Genomic DNA, 22,562 nt, shown 5'->3' with positions numbered 1-22,562 from the left:
CCATTCCGCTGTTTCTACAGCCAGCATTCGCCAGTGGCCAAGTGACGTAAACAAGAGCTCCCATCGTTCCAGAGGGTGAGCGGCGGAAAGATGGCGGATCGCGGGTACAGTTTTTCCCTCACCACGTTCAGGTAAGTGGGGCTTCAACCCTTCAGCTCTTCTGCAGTTGGTTGGGACCCTGGTGCTAGCGCAGCTGTTGCACCTGTTATGCTGTCTGCATCTCCCGCATCGATATGACTGGGGCTTCGATATTACAAAGTGCAGTGTCACTGGTGCTCTCCGCTGGCACCGGGCACCCAGGGCCTAATCGGGTTGTCGGTTCATTGCAGAGAGAGAGAGAGAGAGAGAGAGAGAGAAAGACAAGCGACTCCGAGTGCTGGGATCGGGAGCAACAAACAATCTGCTGGAGAAACCTCAGTTAGCTGAGTGGCATCGACGGAGGGAGGGCTGGAGGGGCGGGGGTGGGTGGGTAGGTAGGAAGGAATTGGTCCTGGTGCAATCTTTCGAAAGGAATTCCCACCACTCCTCCCCTCCCGATGGCTCGTGACCCCCTTAGTTCCTCCAGCAGATTGTTGCTGACCTACTTGTTCCTCGCCCCTGTTTTACCCCGAATACGTCTTGAGGGTGAACTGAGGAACGACTTAGTTTCGCTTTCGGTATGAAGATTGGAGTGGAGTGGCCGGACTGCGGGAAGTATTGGGATTGGAACAGTAAATTCAAAGAAAATTCAGATGTCTGATTTGTGTGTGTTTTAACCAGCTTTTGAAATATTTGAAAATTCTTAAAGGTTTGCTTTCTTTCTGCTCGTGACTATTTTGTATAGGCTATGAGGGCGTAATACAGTTGCTGGAAACACTGGCAACAATTACTTCAGGATTGAAAAGTATAAACAAACAAGTAGCTATAAAAGTAGCGGGGATGAAACTATTCTGGTTATTAATATCGTTTAGGCAAGGAAAGTTGCCATCACTTTGTGACTTCAGACCTACACACCTCAGTCAGTTCAATTCCAAAGAAAAATCCTTCTCCGTTTCTTTTTGAATTGAAGAATATTCTTTGTTCTTCATCCCTTGCATATTTTTATCATGCTTTCACTTTACCTGGTTATGCTCTTCAGGCCTTGCCGTCAGTTTTGAGTCCTCTGATATTACTAGGAAGAAACTTAGGTTTTTTTTCAATGCTAGAGCTGGAAGTTAATGTTTTGGATGAACTCCAACCAAGAAAAAACCTTTAACTGAAAGCTAAATCAATTCTATTGATTCGTTGTGTGTTGTTATTACTAGGTCACATTCCTGGTATGTACTGAAAATTATAATTAAACATCAATTAGTGAGCATCACAATTGTTTAGTGCTTTGAAATGTAATTATCTTGAAATGCTTGTTGAGGAAATTAGATTTGAGGCCTACTCATCTATAGCTATTAGGTTTAAAAAGTTACTTACAGTAAATCTGAGTCCATTGGAGGTCCTGAATTTCAAAGTTTATCTCATCGGATGTTCTCCATGCTCCTTTTATGCGCGCTGGTGCCGCAGATCCTACTCTTCCTTTCTGCTCAGTGGATTCACTGGAAACTTGATCGTACAAAGAAAAGAAAAATGAATATGTTGTGGTATTAATGAATAATATACAATGGTCCACAAAATCTAAGGAGTCTGGCACAATCAAAGTCCCCAACACCCCAGATTATCAGTGTACTTTGCAAAGGAAAGTTAGAAAAAAAGTTTATTTCACACTCAGTTATACTAATTAATTTTTGTATCTTGCAGTCCTTCAGGGAAACTTGTCCAGATTGAGTATGCTTTGGCAGCTGTGGCTGCAGGAGCTCCAGCAGTTGGAATTAAAGGTATGCACAATAATATTACGGCCACGTAATTGGACTCTGTTTTCCTATCTTTGTTAGGTACTTAACTGGGGAAAAAATGACAGTATTTCAAAATAGGAAATGGGTATTGTTAATGAAGCAAGTGATTATTGTACTTGAGATAAAATAGCTGGAACACTGCCTTGAACCACTGCAGTAAAAAGTGCTCCCATGTTGCCAATAGTTGTATCTTGATTTTTCATGTGTAGTTGATGGAATGACAATTGATTGGTCTGGAACATGAGATAATTTGTTACTTTGATATCGGAAAAGAGGATCTTGGGTAATCCCCTCTGCACTTTACACCTGTTTTGTTTACATAAATTTGCCCTTGCAGAACTCAAAGTACTACAGAAAAACTTCAGTTGCAGAATAAAATTATTCATGTAAATTATGTGGGAGGGAAGAAAAGTAAATACATAATTTTTTCTCAACTTGTGTTTCTTGACACATGAACTGATGACATGGCATCAAGTCTTGATATGGATAGATTGCTACGAACTCAACCATTCCACTCCCCAACATGGCTTACCTCTACTATGATTACTTACAAAACACTAGTGAATAAAAGTACAGCTGTCTTCTTGAATCTTTCTGGAAGATGCACACTAGTTCACATATTGTTAATATGAGTATTTAATGAGGTACAAGAAAGCTCAAAGCCTTGTATACGTTTACTTATTATATCTATAACCTGCAGAACCCAGGTTTCTCAAAGGAATTAGTAAATTGGAAATAACTAATAAATGAAAAAGCAATTAATATAGGGAATAAATGCTTTTGTTACTTGACAAATTGAATGGAGTGATATAATTGTGATGCTATTTTTTCACTAAATCAGAATTTAGTGATAAATATTCCATAGTATATTAATTGCTCAAGTAAGCTTGCAAAACTATAGTATATCATTTGATATATGCAAACTAGCTGCTATTTTTCTGAATGCCTCTGTCAGAAATAGCTGTCTTTATAAGATGTTCAGGCACAGGTCATCGTGTTATGCTCAGACTATTATTTGAGATAACATACTGCATATCCACTTTAACTGGTTTTCCTCAAATTAAAGTATGAGTATAGGTAGGAATTTTGCTGCACCCACCTGCTTCATTTACTATCATTTTCACATTCCAGCCCCGTATTCCTGTGTTCCCTTAATGTTCCAAAATTTGGGATTGAGTCGTGATGAGAGACCACAATACAGAATTTATCCGCTGAGGTGTACAGAGGGCATGAATAGTGCTAAATGCAAATTAATTTGTTCTATTGAAATATGAAGATCTGTGTGTGTGTGTAGGTACATGAGTGTATGTGAATATATTCTATTCATTTGTTTGCAATTCTGACTATTTTATTTTATTTTACAAATTCTCAGCATCAAATGGTGTTGTTCTGGCAACGGAGAAGAAACAGAAATCTATTCTTTATGACGAACAGAGTGTGCACAAAGTGGAACCAATCACAAAACACATAGGAATGGTGTATAGTGGAATGGGTCCGGACTACAGGTAGGTGACACAAGTTAACATGAAAATTCGTTTTTCTCTTGATAGATTCTAGGAAAGGAATTTTGGATTCCTTGGTTTCTGATATTTCCATTTTTTTTTATCAGAAAAACCCTGTCGTCAGTTTTTGGAATTGTAGACTTTAGCAAGCTGACTGTTCATTCCAATATCACTGAGATATACTGCATTCTGTGACATCGATCAACACTGGTAAATGTTGAGTTAAGGAAATATGAATAATAAGGGGAATGAGGTAATTGGTTACAACTCATTGGTTATTCTGGCCTTGGATGTTCCAAATTCTATGGTATCCCAGCCATTTATTCTAAGTGATGGCTTAATGCAGTTGGGCAGCAGAGATAACAAGTTGGACACTGCATCCTCACTGTTGATTGAAACAGCAAAATATACAAAGCTGTGTGGTGCTTTTATTAACTGCAGATCTGCAGGTCCTTCCTGTAGGCGGCGTGGCACATGGCAGCAGTGGCCTTTCGGATCCGGTACTACTTTAATTTAGTTTTTTAATTTAATTTTAAGGCACAATTAGGGTTTAGGGCAATGGATAACAGAGCGACTATCTACCATCGCCAGATACTGCTACAATACAGAGATCACCCAAAAACAAACCTTCATGAAAATCTGCTGGGTAGATTGTGTGACCTCGGCTTGCTGAGGGAATTGGGTCTGCAGTCCTCAGAGTCGCCTGATGCCGGTGGCCGGAGTTGGGGACGTCGTAAGCGGTGTGCGAGGAAGCGAGGCGAGCGGGCAGGAGTCTGTGCCAGGAAAAAAGTAAGCCCTAGCCGGCCGGCTCTCCCATCCATTCTGCTCTCCAATGGACATTAAATTGGACTACATCTGTGGCAACAAAATACTCGGCGGGAGTACAGAAACGGATGGAATCCCAGACACCGCCATTCAGCTGTTTTTTTATGTAACAAATTTTACCCCAAGCCATCGGACTACCAACCTACTGCCCTCTGCTGTGCCTGTTGTCTTGTTTATTATTTATTGTAATGCCTGCTCTGTTCTGTGTACTTTATGCAGTTCTGGGTAGGTCTGTAGTCTAGTGTAGTTTTTGTGTTGGTTTACATAGTTCAGTGTAGTGTTTGTATTGTTCATGTAGCAGCATGGTCCTGAAAAACATCTCGTTTTTACTGTGTACTGTACCAGCAGTTACGGTGGAAATGACAATAAAAAGTGACTTGACTTGACTTGAGATGGAGTATCTGGGACCAGATGGTATGGAACTAGATTCTAGAACACATTGGGAAAATTTTAAAGGAGTTACACAGATTGAAGAAGTTCTTCAGATTCTCTAAAGTCTTTTGGAGAAGCAGTTGTTTATCCTCAAAGGCATTCAGAAAGTAAAAACATGTAGCAGTGAGAAAGGACACCAATTACTTACTTTTTTTCTCTTTTGTTTGTAGATGCAGGTATAATGCTGTTTGTCATACACAAATTGCAACTTGAAACTTCAGAAAAACTTTTGATAAAATCTCTCAAAGTTTAATGTGCAAATTTAAAGTGCATTGTATTGAGGGTTATATATTGACATGGATGGAAATTTGGTTGATAAAAAAGATAGTGTGAATGAATGTTTTTCAAAAAGGCAGGCAATATCAAGGATCAGTGCAGCTCAACTATTTTGGGTATGTCAGTAATTTGGTTAGGTATTCAAATATAATATCTTAAAAATTGCCAATTACACTACACTGAGTGGGTGATAAATTGTGAATACAGAGGCAGGGTGATTCGGGTAGATCAAGTAAGTGGCTGAATACAAGGATATGCAGTAAATATGGATAAATCCACTACGGATGCATGGAGGCTGATGACCAGTGGAGTGCTTCAGGGATTGTCCTGGGACCCTTACTCTTTCGTGATTTTTATAAATGACTTGGATGAGGAAGTGGAAGGATGGATTAGTAAACTTGCTGAAGATACAAAGGTTGGGGGTGTTGTGGGTAGTATGGAGGGCTGTCATAGGTTACAGCAGGACATTGATGGGATGCAAAACTGGGCTGAGAACTGGCAGATGGAGTTCAACCCAGATGAGTGTGAGGTCATTCATTTTGGTAGGTCAAATATGATCTCAGAATATAGCATTAATGTCAGGACTATTGGCAGTGTGGAGGATCAGAGGGATCTTGGGGTCCGAGTCCATTGGACACTCAAAGCTGCTACGCAGGTTGACTCTGTGGTTCAGAAGACATACGACCTTCATCAATCGTGGGTTTGAGTTTAAGAGCGGAGAGGTAATGTTGCAGAACCTGTTCAGACCCTGTTCAGACCCCACTTGGAGTACTGTGCTCAATTCTGGTCGCCTCACTACAGGAAGGATGTGGAAACCGTAGAAAGGGTGCAGAGGAGATTTACAAGCATGTTGCCTGGATTGGGGAGCGTGCCTCATGAGAATAGGTTGAGTGAACTCGGCCTTTTCTCCTTGGAGCGATAGAGGATGAGAGGTGACCTGATAGAGGTGTATAAGATGATGAGACTCATCGATTGTGTGGATAATCAGAGGCTTTTTTCCAGGGCTGAAATGGCTAAAACAGGAGGGCATATATTTTAAGTTGCTTGTGTTATGATCCCAGCCCCCTCCTTTGTGAGAATCGCAAGAGCACCCGTTTGGGGGGGGGAGGTCAGTAGACAAAGGAAGTGAGAGAGAGAGAGAGAGAGAGAGAGAAACGTGCCAAATTGCACGTCCCACCCGGGATACAGAATAAGACGACAGCGACTATTGTCTCATGGAGACCACGTGAAAAGCCCTCGGGCAAGGTGGGCTGGTTGAGAGAGAGATTGCATCATCCCAACCTGATTGACACCTGCGACCCCGTGAGGAAGTATAAAGGAGAGTCTCAGGGGGACAGCCCCCTCAGACGCACCAAGAAGACACAAGAGAGTGTTCCTGCAGCAGCGGGTAGCCATTCTGAAGGAAGCCACGTGCGTTAGATTCCGGGATTGGAATTTGTGGCTGGAATCACAGAAAACCGCTTTTAACTAACAGCGGGGAGAGGAAACCAATGCTCCCCCGATTTCACGGAAGCTTCATCAAGACTCGGCAAGTTCTTTCTCTTCTCCCCCAATCTCTCTCTCGGTCGCCCCACGTGAAACCCAGCGATTTTCAAAGGGCTGAGGCCTGCAGCCTTCTGAGTGACTTTTATATTTCCAACGGACAATTTATTAACCCTTAGATAACAGCAGAGCTCACTTCTTAATGATGATTATTACTATACCCGCGCTTTAGATTGAGTGTTGACGATGTGCTCTATCTGAATGTATGTATTAACCTTACTTTTGTGTCCCTTTATAAATAAAAACGTTTGAAAATAGTGACATCAGATTTCAACGGACCTCTCTATCTTTGCTGGTAAGTTCTCCAGTTACGGGATTCGTAACACTTGGAAGCAAGTACAGAGGAGATGTCAGAGTAAGTTTTTTACGCAGAGAGTGGTGAGTGAGCAGAATGGGCTGCTGGCAGCGGCGATGGAGGGGGAAACGATAGGTTCTTTTAAGAGACTCCTAGATGGCTACATGGAACTTAGAAAAATAGAGGGCTATGGGTAAGCCTAGGTAGTTCTAAGGTAAGGACATGTTCGGCACAGCTTTGTGGGCCGAAGGGCCTGTATTATGCTGTAGGATTTCTATGTTTTATGAAAAATAAATTGTTAGATTGGGAATTTCTCATGTACGTATATACTCCAGTGCCATTATACACAATTTATTAAAAGCAAGTGCTAAGTCACAGCAATGTGTTAAGGGAAGTGGAACATTCACCATCTTTGTACTAGGGTTTGAATATAGGAATAAGGATATTTTGCTGAAGCCACATGTAGAATATTAGGCAATTTTGCTTTTGTTTTCTTTTTTTCAAAAGAAGTTTATATGTGCTGGTTCTTGGGGTAACAGAGATGCCATATGAGAGATTATATTGACGAGGCTTGTATTCACTACAGCATAGAAGATTGAGAGAGATTGTAATTTCATAAAGTTTGACAGAGCTAGGCTGACCCAATGCAGAAATGTTTCCCCACCTTAGGTTGTGTGAAAATATTTGGGTCTGTGATGAGAAGTATCTTCGCCAAGAGGTGGTGTACCTGTGGAATACATCTACCTTCTTTTAATATGCTGATTTGAGTTTACGTTCCCTACAGGGTACTGATTCGCCGGGCTCGTAAGTTGGCACAACAGTACTTCCTAGTATACCAAGAACCCATCCCCACGGCTCAGTTGGTACAGAGAGTAGCTTCCGTCATGCAGGAATACACACAGTCTGGGTAAGTCAGTGATATGGTTACCAAATGATCAAAATTAAATTACAGTTGGTCACTACAAGCACAGGATCCACATTTGGTTGACTAACTTTTATTCACTTTCTCGATCCACCCTATGCTTGCTGAAATTCATTTGATATTGGCAGCCTTCTAAGGACTTAATTTACCTTGATTGTTGGCTAAGAAATGGGTGCGTGTAGACTATTTGCAATTTTGTGTCCTTCAATAAAATTACAGATGACATTTTTTCCTAGTGCCAGTTGTTAACATGTATTTCCCAGTTTGCTTAATGTCTAAAAATCTATTGGTACTTGTCTTGCATAGAATGAGCTTAAATGACTCTTGGGTACAAAATTTCAAAGGTATTATTGCTTTTTTCTGGTGAAGAAATTTCCTCTTAATGCTGTTCAGAATTGTTGACCCTCTTAATTTGAGCCTGTGATCCTTGATTCTAGATATCTCTTCAGGAGAAACATCAGCTGGCATCTGCACTGTGGCTCCATGTTTGTAGACAGCAGTGCGATTGTTTCTCATTCTGTCAAACCTTACAAAGTATAGGTTGCATCCACTTGTCATCTATTCGTATAATCAACCTGCCACCTAATCTGGTGAATCTTTGTTGTATTCCTTCCATTGCAAATACACCATTTTTTAGATAGAGAGGCAAGATCCACATACATGGTCTTCTAAGTAGCTACGGGGAGCCTTATGTGATTAAAGCAAATTGCTTTTCTTGTACTAAAGACCAACCTGCTGTTAACTTAATTGGTTGTTGTACCTGCATGTCATTCATCAGAATAGATTTCCTGACCTCAAGTAGGAAATAAGTGAGATGAGAAAGATGAATTTTCTCCAATAATGGAAGCTCTGATGGATTTAAGATCTAAAAAGTCCATTTGTATTTTAGACCCATTTTTTGCTGGTTTTTCTGTAATTATGAACTTCATACAAGTTTGTTTCTTTGGGTTCATTGCACTAATGTTCATTCAAACCCAGAACAGTTGCTTTAAAATCGCTCATATAAACACATGTACAGTGGAGCACCCCTTATCCAAATATCTGAAACTTCTGAAATTCAAAATTTTCTTGAATGTGGATATGACACCAAAAATGGAAAATTCCCCAAGGCACTAAGAAGGCTCCAAGGCGATGCACAGGTCCTTGTGCACCACAGATGGTTTTGAGAAGTGACCTCACATACCCTGAGTGGTTCCCTGTTGGCACTAGTTTGTTTTTATTGCCAGACTTTTGTGCATTACTCACAGTTATTACCATGTGCTTTGCACATTCTCTGCTCTGTATTGTTGAAAATGTCAGAAAGGCCTGTAGTTATCCCTGTGGGTAATAGTGAAAAGAAAAAGGGAAACATGTCAAGTTGTTAAAACCTGATGTCAGTATAAGTGAAGCATCTGACAGAGGAGTATGATGTTATAATGATCACCGTCTGTGATCTAAAGAAGCAGAAGGACAAACTGTTAAATTTCTGCCACTAAGATCCTCCATTGTTTGGCATCCACCATGGATATTGCACCCTAGCTGTCCATATGATTTGTAAGCCAGGTTATTACAATATAGACAGCCTGATGCTCCTGCAGCAGTCTTCCCCCAACTCATCTGATGAATCCAAAGGAATGGCAGACACCAATAGAGTATAGTACCAGCGGCATGCTGGATTTGCCAATCAGTGCTGAATTCCATGTAAGGACTCCAGCTCGGGATTTTTTCTGTGTTTACTCCCAAAGCCTTTCCCGTCAGTGGGTATAGTTACAAGGCAGCGGAGGTTTGAGATCAGAGTTCTCCTTCTAGATGAGCTGCCAACTATGGCTGATGAGCCCCATATGCTCGGTGTCTAGTAAAGATGCCATTAATCCGCCTTTGCTCCTGCTGTCAGTAGAAGCTTCTGCCTAGCTAAGCCACACGTGAAGGCCTGGAGCTGGATGTGGTTGTCAGAGGCTATTTGAGTGGCATGCCATTGAGCATATTTACTCTGTAGTGAGAACTTATCCCCACTACCATCCCCGGCTGTGATGACTTTAAGGAACCATTAAAGTTCTATGTTGATCAGAAGATTATGAAAAATTGAAATAAAAACCTTGAATAAAGTGAAAAATCAATATCTGTCATTTATTTAAAGAATGTATTTGTGAACATGTGCTGCTTAATGGTATCATGATCATAAATCAAGCAAAGATCAATCACGATGAACTGGAAATTAATGCACAAAGTTATCAAAAATATATAAAACTACCTTCAGTTTATATACATAACCTGTATAGGTAATGTAAGTGGATTTCATGTTTAAACTTGTGTCTAATCTCCAAACTATCGCAATATATAGATGGAAATATTCCAAAATCTGAAGCAGTTCTGGCACCAAGCATTTTGGATAAAGGGTGCTCAACCAGTACTTGCTTGGGTGACCAATTTTGCAATATATTCTGTTCATAATGGTATTTCTGCGATCTAAGTAATGAAAAGGGCATAGAAAATTTGAGGCTTGATCTTTGTAAAAGTTTAAAATAAAATTTTAAACTTGTGGTCTGTAAAATGGTCATAATGATTCCTACCAGGTATTTAAAATTTGTTCATTGCTCCAATTGGAGCAAGCATTTACTTCATAAAGTAATTCTTGGGATGTGTAATGTTCCTGGATATTCTGAGGGAATCTTCCTGATGCAACATGAGACTCTGACCACTTCATTAGGTACGCCTTTGTTAATGTGACAGAAACTCAATGCATAAAAGCATGCAGATGTGGTCAAGAGGTTCAGTTGTTGTGCAGACCAAATATAATGTGGAAGAAGTGCACTCTCAATGACTCTGACTGTGGAATGATGGTAGGTGCCAGACAGTGTGGTTTGAGTAACTCAAACTAAATCTCCTGAGTTTCATGCACAAGTCTCCAGAGTTTACAGAGAATGATGCAACAAACATGACAGGATGATGACACCAACTCAAATACCCACATGTTACAACAGTGGTGTGCAGAAGAGCATCTCCGAATACACAACACATTGGACATTGAAGTGAATGAGCTACAGTAACATACACACCCTCAGTGGGACATTTAATTAAGTATAGGACATACCTAATAATGTGGCCAGAGGATATATTGCCAGTTTGAGCTCTCAAAATGTACAGATTTGTATCAACTGAAGGACCTTTAATGTGAGGATTGATGCTTATTTATTTCCTTTTAGTGGTGTTCGTCCGTTTGGCGTGTCCTTACTAATTGCTGGTTGGGATGAAGGAAGGCCGTATTTGTTTCAGTCTGATCCATCTGTAAGTACTTTGTTTTCAAATAGTTTCTTCTCAAGTTTTCTTTGTGTGCAATACAAGTTCTATCATTACCAATCTGTATTAAAATTGCCCAAATGGCATTGTTTTTATAAAACACAATACATTTTGTACTAACAATCAGTTGCTGTATAATTAGTAAGAAATTAAAACATCAATAATATGCTTCAGTTCTTGTGGATAGCATAGAATTTAGATCTAGTAACCTTCAGAAATAAGATTTTAGAATTCTGGATAGGTTATTAGCTTGCTTTCACTTTTCAATTTAATTCCAGGCTGATACAATGAAACCTTGCTATCTGTAACTCTTAAGAACACCATATGAAAACATGCTTGGTCCCTCTTATTTCATTTCCTTGTAAGCTTTAGCTGAAGCCGCCTAATTGGCAGATGGTCTCAAAAGCAGCATTCAGAGCAATTGTAAAGTAAAGGGCCTGTAGGTGTTTGAAATCTGGAATGAAAGGAAAAATGTTGGGCCAGACAATATTTCTGGGGAGAGAAACGATTAGTATTTTTGTTTAAAGTCTTAAAGCATAAGACATAGGAGCAGAATTAGGTCATTTGGTCCATCGAGTCTGCTCCACCTTTTCATATTGGCTGATTGATCCATTTGTCCTCTCAGCCCCAATCTCCCATTCTGACCAATCAAGAATCAACCTCTTCCTTAAATATACAGTGACATGCAAAAGTTTGGGCACCCGGGTCAAAATTACTGTTACTGTGAATTGTTAAGTGAGTAGAAGATGAACTGATCTCCAAAAGTCATAAAGTTAAAGATGAATCATTCTTTTCAACATTTTAAGCAAGATTAGTGTATTATTTTTGTTTTGTACATTTTTAGAGCAAAAAAAAAGAAAGCACCATGCAAATTTTGGACACTCCAAGAGATTTGAGCTGTCAGATCTAAATTTTACCAAGGTCGCAGAACTTAATTAGCTTGTTAGGGTGATGGCTTGTTCACAGTCATCTTTAGGAAAGGCCAGGTGATGCAAACTTCAAAGCTTTATAAATACCCTGACTCCTCAAACTTTGTCCCAACAATCACCAATCATGGGCTCCTCTAAGCAGCTGCCTAACACTAAACTAAAATAAAATTAATAAAAATTAATAACATTAAAATAAATGATGCCCACAAAGCAGGAGAAGGCTATAAGAGGATAGCAAAGTGTTTTCAGGTAGCTGTTTCCTCAGTTCGTAATGTAATTAAGAAATGGCAGTTAACAGGAACGGTAGAGGTCAAGTTCTATTTAAGAACTTTTTAAAAGCTATTTATTAAAGCTTTTTGGGAGGGTGATTTTAGATGCATATCATATTTATATTGAGTTAAATACTTATGTAATTAGTTTTGCTACAATACGTGTATGGGACACTGGAAAAATGTTGAATTTCCCCTTGGGGATGAATAAAGTATCTATCTATCTATCTAAGTTGAGGTCTGGAAGACCAAGAAAACTTTCTGAGAGAACTGCTCGTAGGATTGCTAGAAAGGCAAATCAAAACTCCCGTTTGGCTGCAAAAGACCTTCAGGAAGACTTAGCAGGCTCTGGAGTGGTGGTGCACTGTTCTACTGTGCAGCGACACATGCACAAATATGACCTTCATGGAAGAGTCATCAGAAGAAAACCTTTCCTGCATTCTCACCACAAAATTGAGTGTCAGAAGTTTGCAAAAGTACATCTAAACAAGTCTGATGCATTTTGTGGACTGATGAAGTTAAGATAAAACTTTTTGGTTGCAATGAGCAAAGGTATGTTTGGAGAAAAAAGGGTGCAGAATTTCATGAAAAGAACACCTTTCCAGCTGTTAAGCATGGGGGTGGATCGATCATGGTTTGGGCCTGTGTTGCAGCCAGTGGCACGGGGAACATTTCACTGGTAGGGGAAGAATGAATTCAATAGCAAACATCACACCATCTGTAAAAAAGGTAAAGGTGAAAAGAGGATAATGATCCTAAACACATCTCAAGGTCCACAATGGACTACCTTAAGGCGCAAGCTGAAGGTTTTGCCATGGCCCTCACAGTCCCCCAACCTAAACATCATTGAAAATCTGTGGATAGACCTCAAAAGAGCAGTGCATGCAAGAATCTAACAGAACTAGAAGCCTTTTGCAAGGAAGAATGGGTGAAAATCCCCCAAACAAGAATTGAAAGACTCTGAGCTGGCTCCAGAAAGCCTTTACAAGCTGTGATACTTGCCAAAGGGGGTGTTACTAAGTATTGACCATGCAGGGTGCCCAAACTTTTGCTTCGGGCCCTTTTTTTTGTTATTTTGAAACAGTAAAAGATGGAAATAAAAAAGTAATCTTGCTTAAAATATTAAAGAAATGTGTCATCTTTAACTTTATACTTTTTGGAAATCAGGTCATCTTTTATTCGCTTAGCTATTCACAGTAACAGAAATTTTGACCAGGGGTGCCCAAACTTTTGCATGCCACTGTACATACAGACTTGGACTCCACAGCTGCCTGTGGCAAAGAATTCCACAGATTCACAACTCTGGCTAAAAAAATTCATCCTCATTTTTGTTCTAAAAGAATACCCCTCTATTCTGAGGCTGTCCTCTGGTCTTAGACACGCTTACCATAGGAGACATCCTCTCCATATCTACTCTATCATGGCTTTTCACCATTCAACAGGTTTCAGAGGTCACCCCCTCATTCCTTTGAATTTCAGTGAACACGGGTCCAGAGCCTTCAAACACTCTTCTTATGACAAGCCATTCAAACTTGGGATAATTTTTGTGAACCTTCTTTGAACCCTCTCCAGTTTCAGCATGCCTTATCTAAGAAAAGGGGCCCAAAACTGCACACAATACTCCCAAGTGAGGCCACGCCAGTAAACCAGTCTCAACATTGCATCCTTGCTTTTATGTTCTAGTCCTCTTGAATGCTAACTATGCATTTGCCTTCCTCACCACAGACTCAACCTGCAAATTAACCTTTAGGGAATCTTGCCCAAGCACTCCCAAGTCCCTTGTGCCTCAGTTTTTGAATTTTCTTTCCATTTAGAAAATAGTTACCCCCTTTAATTTCTTCTACCAAAGTGCATGACCATACGCTTCCCGACACTATTACATCTGCCGTTTCTTAGCCCATTCCCCTAACCCATCTTAAGTCCTTCCTCTAGGCCAGGGGTCAGCAACCTTTACCACTGAAAGAAAACACGGAAAAGAAAACACTGGGAGCCGCAAAACCCGTTTGACATTTAAAATGAAATAACACTGCATACAACATTTTTTTTTTGCCTTTATGCTATGTATAAACAAACTATAATGTATTGCATTTATGAAATTGATGAACTCCTGCAGAGAAAACGAAATTACATTTCTGCATGCAACAAAAACATTTTGAACTCCGAAAAAAAGACGTTGAGTTGAAGGTTACTTTTAAGTAAAATACTCAATGTCTATTTGAGTCCTTCTTGTATTTATGAAAAACGCCGAACTTAAATTTGCCGCCAGCAGCAAACCAAAAATAACGTCAGCCAGCTGTCATCCTGAAAAATGAAAGGACTATTTCACTGAACAATGAAAAATATGAATATACGTAAAATAATAGGCAATTAAAATATTTATCGTACTTGGTCAGGTTGACTCACACCTGACAATGCAGTCGTATTCAGTAGGGATGGATTGATGCTTAGGGGAGTGACCGGGAAGGATAATGTGTTTTTTTCCTCTCTGAACTCACAGAAGCGTTTCCCAAACGATGTTTGCATTGCGATGATTGCAGAATGTAAATACTCCGAATTTATCATGTCGTGACCTTGTTTGAACTCTCTCAAATTGGGGAAGTGAGACAATGTGCCTTTCTGTAAATCTCTGGCAAGCACTGTCAACTTGCGCTCGAATGCCAAAACATCCTCCAACATGTGCAGGGCTGTGCGTCCTTTCCCCTGAAGAGCTGTGTTCAGCGTGTTCAGGTGCGCTGTCATGTCTACCATGAAGTGTAGCTTTTCCAGCCACTCTGGCTGTTCCAGCTCAGGAAAGGTGAGCCCTTTGCTGCCCAGGAAAGTTTTCACTTCTTCCAGACACGCGACAAAGCGTTTCAGCACCTCCCCTCTGGACAGCCAGCGATAAAAACATGTTGTAGCGGTGTGCTACACGCAGTCAGTAAACTGCAGTCAAAGATAGCTTTATTCGAACTAAACAGCCTTGCTTTTAAGCCTCCCTCAACCCGCCCCCCATGGGCGCGGGTGCTGCAAAAGACACGTACTCACAAACCCCCGTAGGCTATCTCCCTTAGCCTGAACGCTGGCTAATTGTGAGCCGGTTCCAATGTGCCAGGAAATGGGTCGCCACAACGTCTTATTTAGATTGTACAAGATCACCATAATCTTCAAATTTAGAATTACATTTCAAAAACTAACAATCTAACATAAAATACATTTTAATTAAATACTGACCAATTATTTCCCAAAGCAACAGGGAGCCACAGCACAGAGGTAAAAGAGTCGCATGTGGCTCCGGAGCTGCGGGTTGCCGACCCCCGTTCTAGGCTGTCTACTTCCTCAAAATTATCTGCCCCTCCACTTATCTTCATATCGTCTGCAAACTTTGCAACAAAGCCATCAATTCCATCATTCAAATCATTGACATGTAACATAAAAGGAATCAATCTCAACACAGGCCACTGTGTAACACTACTAGTTACTGGCAGTCAGTCGGAAAAGGCTCCCTTTTATTCACACTCTTTGCCTCCTGCCAGTCAGCTACTGTTTTATCTGTGCTGGAATCTTTCCTGTAATACCATGGGCACATAGCTTATTGAGCAGCATCATGTGTGGCACCTTGTCAAAGGCCTTCTGGAAATCCAAATACACAACATCAATTGATTCTCCTTTGTCTATCCTGCTTGTCATTTCTTTAAAAAGCGCCAACAGATCTGCCAGGCAAGATTTTCCCTTGAGGAAACTATGCTGACTACGGCATATTTTATCATGTGTCTCCAGCTACCCTGAAACCCCATCCTTAACAATCGACTTCAACATCTTCCCAACCACTGAGTTTAGACTCACTGGTCTATAATTTCCTTTCTTCTGCCTCTCTCTTTGAAGAGTGGAGTGACATTTGTGATTTTTCCAGTTTTCCAGAACCATTCCAGAATTTTGTGATTCTTGAAATATCATTACTAATGCCTTCACAATCTCTTCAGCCACCTCTTTCAGAACCCTGGGGTGTATATCATTTATTTCAAGTGACTTATTTACTTTCAGACCTTTCAGTTTCCCAAGAATCTTCTCCCTAGTAATGGTAGCTTTATACACTTCATGACCCGACACCTGGAATTTTCTCCATACTGCTAGTGTCTTGCACAGTGAAGACCGATGCAAAATACTTAATTGGTTCGTCCGCTATTTCCTTGTCCCCCATTACTACCTTTCCAACATCGTTTTCCAGTGGTCCAATACCCATTCTTGCCTGTTTTAATGTATTTGAAGAAACTCTAAGTATCATCTTTAATATTATTGGCTAGCTTACTTTCGTATTGCATCTTTACCTTAATGACGTTTAGTTGCCTTCTGTTTGTATATTAAAGGTTCCTAACCCTTTGATTTACAACTAATTTTTGTTCTATTATATGCCCTCTCTTTATCATTTATGTTGGTTTTGACTTCTCTTGTTAGCTACAGTTGTGTTACCTTGCCTTTAGAATACTTCTTCCTCTTTGGGATGTATATATCCTGTACCTTACAAATTGCTTCCAGAAATTCCAGCCATTGCTGCTCGGCTGTCATCCCTGCCAGTGTTCTTTTCCAATTTTGGCCAACTCCTCTCTCATGCCTCTGTAGTTCCCTTTACTTCACTATAATACTGATATATCTGACTTAAACTTCTGAAAATTCAAGATGAATTGGATCATATTATGATCCTTTGGCCCAAAGGGTTTTAAGCAATTCTGATTCATTGCACAACACCCAATTTAGAAAAGCTGATTCCCTAGTGGGCTCAACCACAAACTGCTCTAAAAAGCCGATCAGGCGTTCTAGAAACTCCCCCACCTGGAATCCCACACAGACCTGATTTTTCCTAATTCACCTGCATATTGAAATCTGCCATGACTATTGTAACATTGCACTTTTGGCATGCATTTTCTATCTCCCATTGTAATTTGTATACCACATCCTTACTACTGTTTGGGGGGTTTGTATAAAAATTTTATAACTAAAAGTTTAAAAAAATTCAAACATCTTTGAAATTGCAAACAAAAAGATATTTGGGAAGAATGAAGAGAATGTGTGTGATAGGGTGGCGATCTAGAGGGACTAAAGGACAGAACTGGTCATGCCGGCTAAGAGGGTGGTAAAAGCATGTTAATTTTAACTGATGAGCAAAGGTAATAATGGAACTAAGATGTAAAGTTAATAAAAATAAAATATTAGAGAATGATGGAAATACTCAGCAAGTCAGGCAGCATCTATGGAGAGGAAAACATTGACCACCTGGTCATTTCTAATGAGAGGCCATCAGCCTGTAATATTAATTGTTTTTTCTCCAATCTATCTATTATATTTTCCAATAGGGTGCTTATTTTGCATGGAAGGCAACAGCCATGGGAAAGAATTACGTCAACGGAAAAACCTTCCTTGAAAAGAGGTAGAACAGCAATTGCTCTTCATTTTCAATGAGTATACTAAGAAATGGGAATGGATGCCTAGGGATATGGGGTAGGGGGGAGCTTAGAACAATTTCATATCAAGATAACTAACTCCTGAGATTGTAAGCTAAATAATTTTCAAGAGACTAGATGCTGTAATCTGAAGCAAAAATCAAACTAGAGAGATTCACCTAGTCAGTCAGCATTGTAGAGACAGAGGGGATGGTTGATGTTTCAAGTCAAGGCCCCCAATCAGAACTGGGAGAGTAGAGGGGAAGTAGTCTGTATAAGGAAGTGAGAGGGTGGGTGAGGCAAGGTTTGGCTGGCAGGAGCTGGGGGTGGGAGAATGATGAGCAGAGCATAGAGTGGATGGGTGGAGGTAATGAAAGGTAGTAAGTAAGGTGATGTGGAATCTGTTAAGCAGGGGAGGTGATGAGGGAGGAATGATTGGAACCTGTTGGAGAAGGGAGATAAAAGACTGTTCAGATACTGTGATAAGCTAATAGAACTGGTTGGGGGTGGCTGGAAGAGTTGTGGATAGATAAAAGGTGAGCAGATGATGAGAGAAATTTGGGCACTTCCTATGTTGTGGGAATAAGTACCAGCGAAAGGAATAGATGGTTGGGACAGGAATGTGAACTATGGACAGTGGTCCTTGTGGAAAGGAAAAAATGTGCGGGGAAGGGATGATATAACTGATAGTGGGACTTTGTTGCAGCTGGCAGGAGTGATTGTGGTAGATGCTGAGGCTGGTAGGGTGAAAGGTGAACTGCATTTTTTGCTTGTCTTCGCTAATTAATTAAAATGTAGGAAATCTGCTGGTACTTTTGATGAATTCTGGTATCTGAGGTATGTAAAGTAGTGGGGAAATGGTCTGCAATGTATTGTGGATTCGAGCATGATCTTTTTTTCCAAAAGCAGTTAATGTTTTTTTTAAGCTTTAGAAATGATTAAAGATTCTTCTGGGAGAAAAGGCATTTATTCAACTTTTTGACTATAGGTACAATGAAGACCTAGAACTTGAAGATGCGATTCATACAGCAATCCTAACGCTGAAGGTCAGATACCTTGACTTCTACTGTTAATAAAAGATTTGTCTGAAATTCCTTTTATAGCATATGCAGTATGATACTTACAGATTTAAATATTTCCTTCACAAACAGGAGAGCTTTGAAGGCCAGATGACGGAAGATAATATAGAAGTTGGAATTTGTGATGAGGCAGGATTTCGTAGACTCTCTCCAGCAGAAGTCAAAGACTATCTAGCTACTATAGTTTAACATTCAATAAAGTTTTTTTTAATTTGAAAGAAATACTGGTCAACTACAGATTACAATTTAACTTTTTATTCAGCTTATCTGATTTGACAATGGTTAAATGGTCAGTGCAATGTAAAACTATTGCACAAAGAACTGATAAACCTTGTTTTAGAAATGAAAGCAAATTTGCAAAAGTCTGTTCATTTAATTTTTTTCTACATGTCTATAAACAAAGCAGTTTATACATTTTATCGTTTATATTTCCACAGTTGCATATCTTTTTTTTTCTCCTGATGAGGCCACTGCTTTTAATTGCATGTCCTCTGGCACTTGTCTTTCTTTGTGGTTTAATTAACACCATTTCTGTTTTCTTACACAAGGTTTTTCTAAAAATGTATTTTAACCCACCATTATCCTGTGGATTAGAAGAGACTGTTAATGAATTATTGATTAAGATCTCTTCCTACAGAACCAATAGAGGAGAGTATAGGGAAAATGCATTGTAATCTTGTCTGATGCTTGTGCATTTTTTGGAGTTTTTCAATTCTACATGCATACCACACAAAATTTATTGCACATATACCCTGATTAGTCCAACTGGCCCATCCCTAAATTATTTTGTTTGTCATTCTAAAATCACCTGTTTTTAGCTCTAAGTGATAAGTCCCATTTCTAGAATCTTGCCTAGGAAGGAAAGTTTTCCAAAGTTTTTCATTATTTTGATGAACTGTTATTACAACTGCAATGTATAAGGACTGTTGACGAAAAATTTCTCTAACTTTGCTGTACTGTTACCTGCACCCATACTATGGTGCAAATTTGAAAGGATCTCTGTTGATTCATCACCGGACTTAAGTGTGCATTCTTGCACTCAAATAGCTTTATTAACTGCTTTGATTCAAAAGAGGGTTTGAAAATGGTCAGTAATCACATACATGATATTCCATTCATTCTGAACAATGACTAAGTAAATTTCCTGTTTAATATACATTGTCATCTCAGTCATAATCTTGGTCTAATTTGTCCAAATCTCTGAATGTTCAATGTAGCTGTTACATATAGTATCAGCTGAAGTTCATTGATGGAGTCCTTGTACTTGAGCCAAGCCAGATGATTTTGTCTGGGGTTGATGCCCTTCACATAATCCAAGTTGATATTACAATCTGCTACTAATGAGCTGCTACACAATTGGATATGGTATCTTTGGAGTGTGTCTCTGCATCAAAATGACTGCCTTCAGTCTGATTCTAGATGTCTCAAATTCATAAACCTTGTTACTTCATAGTTTGTTGGGTGTTCTTCCCTACCTCCCCATCAAACCATTCTCCAGTTCCAGTAGTAAGACCAAATAATATAGTGTGTGTGTCAAAAATCACATTTGCAGTCATTAACAGTCCAATTAATCAGATCACAGGAAATTTTTGAAATACAGGTTGAATTAAGGGAGGCTTCCTTTCATACTAGACTAGAGGGGAAAAAAATGAATATAAGGGGAAGTGGCTGAAGCAAAGGGCAACACTAAAAAGACTGGTAAGTTTTACGTAGATAGGATGCTGAAGACCGTCATCCATGATCGGTATTACGATCAGTATAAATACCAGATAATTATAATCAGAACAACTTGTTTTCACACACTCTTCCTAGCAAACAAGCTATGTACGGTCCTAAAAACCTCAGGTTATCATTTCAGTTTGACTTTATGCTCTGTCCATATCTAATTTTCAATTCAGTAATTCCTGCAAAACATGATTTAACTTCAGATTATGAAAGAGGCTCATTGAAATTTTTTTCTGAGGTTGATTTTGGATGGCCTGATTCCATGGAATTATGGTGATTTACAACCATTTGGTACATAAAGTAAAGATAAAGGCTAAAACATCTTCTCAGTTTTCAGTGTATAGCTTGTAAATTATGCACTTAATACTCAGATCCAGGTTGTTTAATGTTAATGTGGGCCTCTGTCTCCATCAACCTATGCAAAAATATCTCAAAACAATGTTTATTGACCTCTGCTTAAGGAAGTAATTTCTGCTTGTTTTCCCCCTTTCTATGTACTATATTAAATTTGCCTTTTGTCTCAATTGTTCTAAAGAAAACAACATTCTCCGGCCCTGGCACCTTTCTTAAATGTCCTCCATACTCTAATGCAATCTCTCGTGCAATGCAGTCACTGTTCCCTCTAAGCTGCGAGGCCATACGGTAACTGAAATACTCCCAGCGCACAGAGCCTTGCTTGCCTCTCAGCTGGAATTTTTTTAACGTATGAAAGTGCCGCACAGTTTTCAAGCCCTGTTAAAATTTCCTGTGCAGAGCAATGGTTAATCCGCGGCAGCTGTAAAAAAAAAAGAGGGAACGTTGAATGCAGTGACCAAAACTACGCACAGTGCTTCAGTTGAAACTAATCTGGTGTTCTCTACAGTTGAATCGTTGCATCTCCGCCCTTGTGTTTGATATTCAATAAAGGCAGTTCTTTAATGAAAGTATTTCAGCAATTTGATCCCTAATGTGTCTAATTTCATTCCTCCATCAAATATCCCATCTAAATGTTTTTGTGGAAAAGGTATTATAGTTATCACAACTTACCAGAATCGGGTTTTTATCACTGACATGTCTTGAAATTTGTTAACTTAGCAGCAGTACAATAATATTGAACAAAAATAATAAGTATATCAATTACAGTATATGTATAATGAATAGATTAAAAATCAGGCAAAAAATAAAATAATTTTAAAAAGTGAGGTGGTGTTCAAGGGTTCAATGTCCATTTAGGAATTAGATGGCAGAGAGGAAGAAGCTTTCCTGAATCTCTGAATGTATGCCTTCAGGCTTCTGTATCCTACCTGATGGTAACAGTGAGGAAAGGGCATGACCTGGGTGCTGGAGGTCCTTAATAATGGTCGGTGCCTTTCTAAGACACCACTCCTTGAAGATGCCCTGGGTATTTTGTAGATTACCACCCAAGATGGAGCTGACTAAACTTACAAACTTCCGCAGTTTCTTTAGTCTGGTGCAGTAGCCCCTCCATACCAGACAGTGATGCAGCCTGTCAGAATGCTCTCTACAGTACATCTGTAGAATTTTTTGAGTATATTTGTTGACATAACCAAATCTCTTCAATTCCTAATGAAGTATAGTCACTGTCTTGCCTTCTTTATAACTGCATCAATATGTTGGGACTAGATTAGGTCCTCAGATATCTTGACATCCAGGAACTTGAAACTGCTCACTCTCTTCACTTCTGATCCGTCTATGAGGATTGGTATATGTTCCTTCATTTAACCCTTCCTGAAGTCCACAACCAGCTCTTTCATCTTACTGACATTGAGTGCCAGGTTGTTGCTGTGACACCACTCCATTAGTTGGCATATCTCACTGTTGTACGCCCTCTTGTCACCACCTGAGATTCTATCAACAAAGGTTGTATCATCAGCAAATTTATGGATGGTATTTGAGTTATGCCTTGCCACAGTCGTGGGTACAGAGTAGAACAGTGTACTAAGCACACACCCCTGAGGTGCACCAGTGATGGTCATCAGCAAGGAGGAGATATTATCACCAATCTGCATAGATTGTGGTCTTCCCGTTAGGAAGTTGAGGGTCCAATTGCAGAGGGAGGTGCAGAGGCCCAGGTTCTGCAACTTCTCAATCAGGATTGTGGGAACGATGGTGTTAAATGCTGAGCTATAGTCGGCGAACAGCGTCCTGACATAGGTGTTGTATTGTCCAGGTGGTCTAAGGCCATGTGAAGAGCCATTAAGATTGCATCTGCCA

General features: G+C 39.7%; 1 protein-coding gene across 1 annotated transcript; it reads left to right on the top strand.

Annotated features, from left to right (window-relative positions):
* The first annotated feature begins 12 nt into the window (after positions 1–12).
* On the top strand, positions 13–21,529 carry LOC132378471 (proteasome subunit alpha type-2). The gene is made up of 8 exons (XM_059945407.1): positions 13–131; positions 1,768–1,844; positions 3,235–3,367; positions 7,519–7,641; positions 10,839–10,920; positions 17,458–17,531; positions 18,533–18,590; positions 18,696–21,529. The coding sequence occupies exons 1-8, from the start codon at positions 91–93 to the stop codon at positions 18,810–18,812; spliced, it is 705 nt and encodes a 234-aa protein (XP_059801390.1). The 5' UTR covers positions 13–90; the 3' UTR covers positions 18,813–21,529.
* Positions 21,530–22,562: the final 1,033 nt, after the last annotated feature.

This window comes from Hypanus sabinus, chromosome 20 (assembly GCF_030144855.1).
Source record: "Hypanus sabinus isolate sHypSab1 chromosome 20, sHypSab1.hap1, whole genome shotgun sequence".
In the NCBI taxonomy this organism is placed as follows: Eukaryota; Metazoa; Chordata; class Chondrichthyes; order Myliobatiformes; family Dasyatidae; genus Hypanus; species Hypanus sabinus.
Note: the sequence above shows the minus strand (reverse complement) of the source record. Positions and strands in the feature narration are given on the sequence as shown.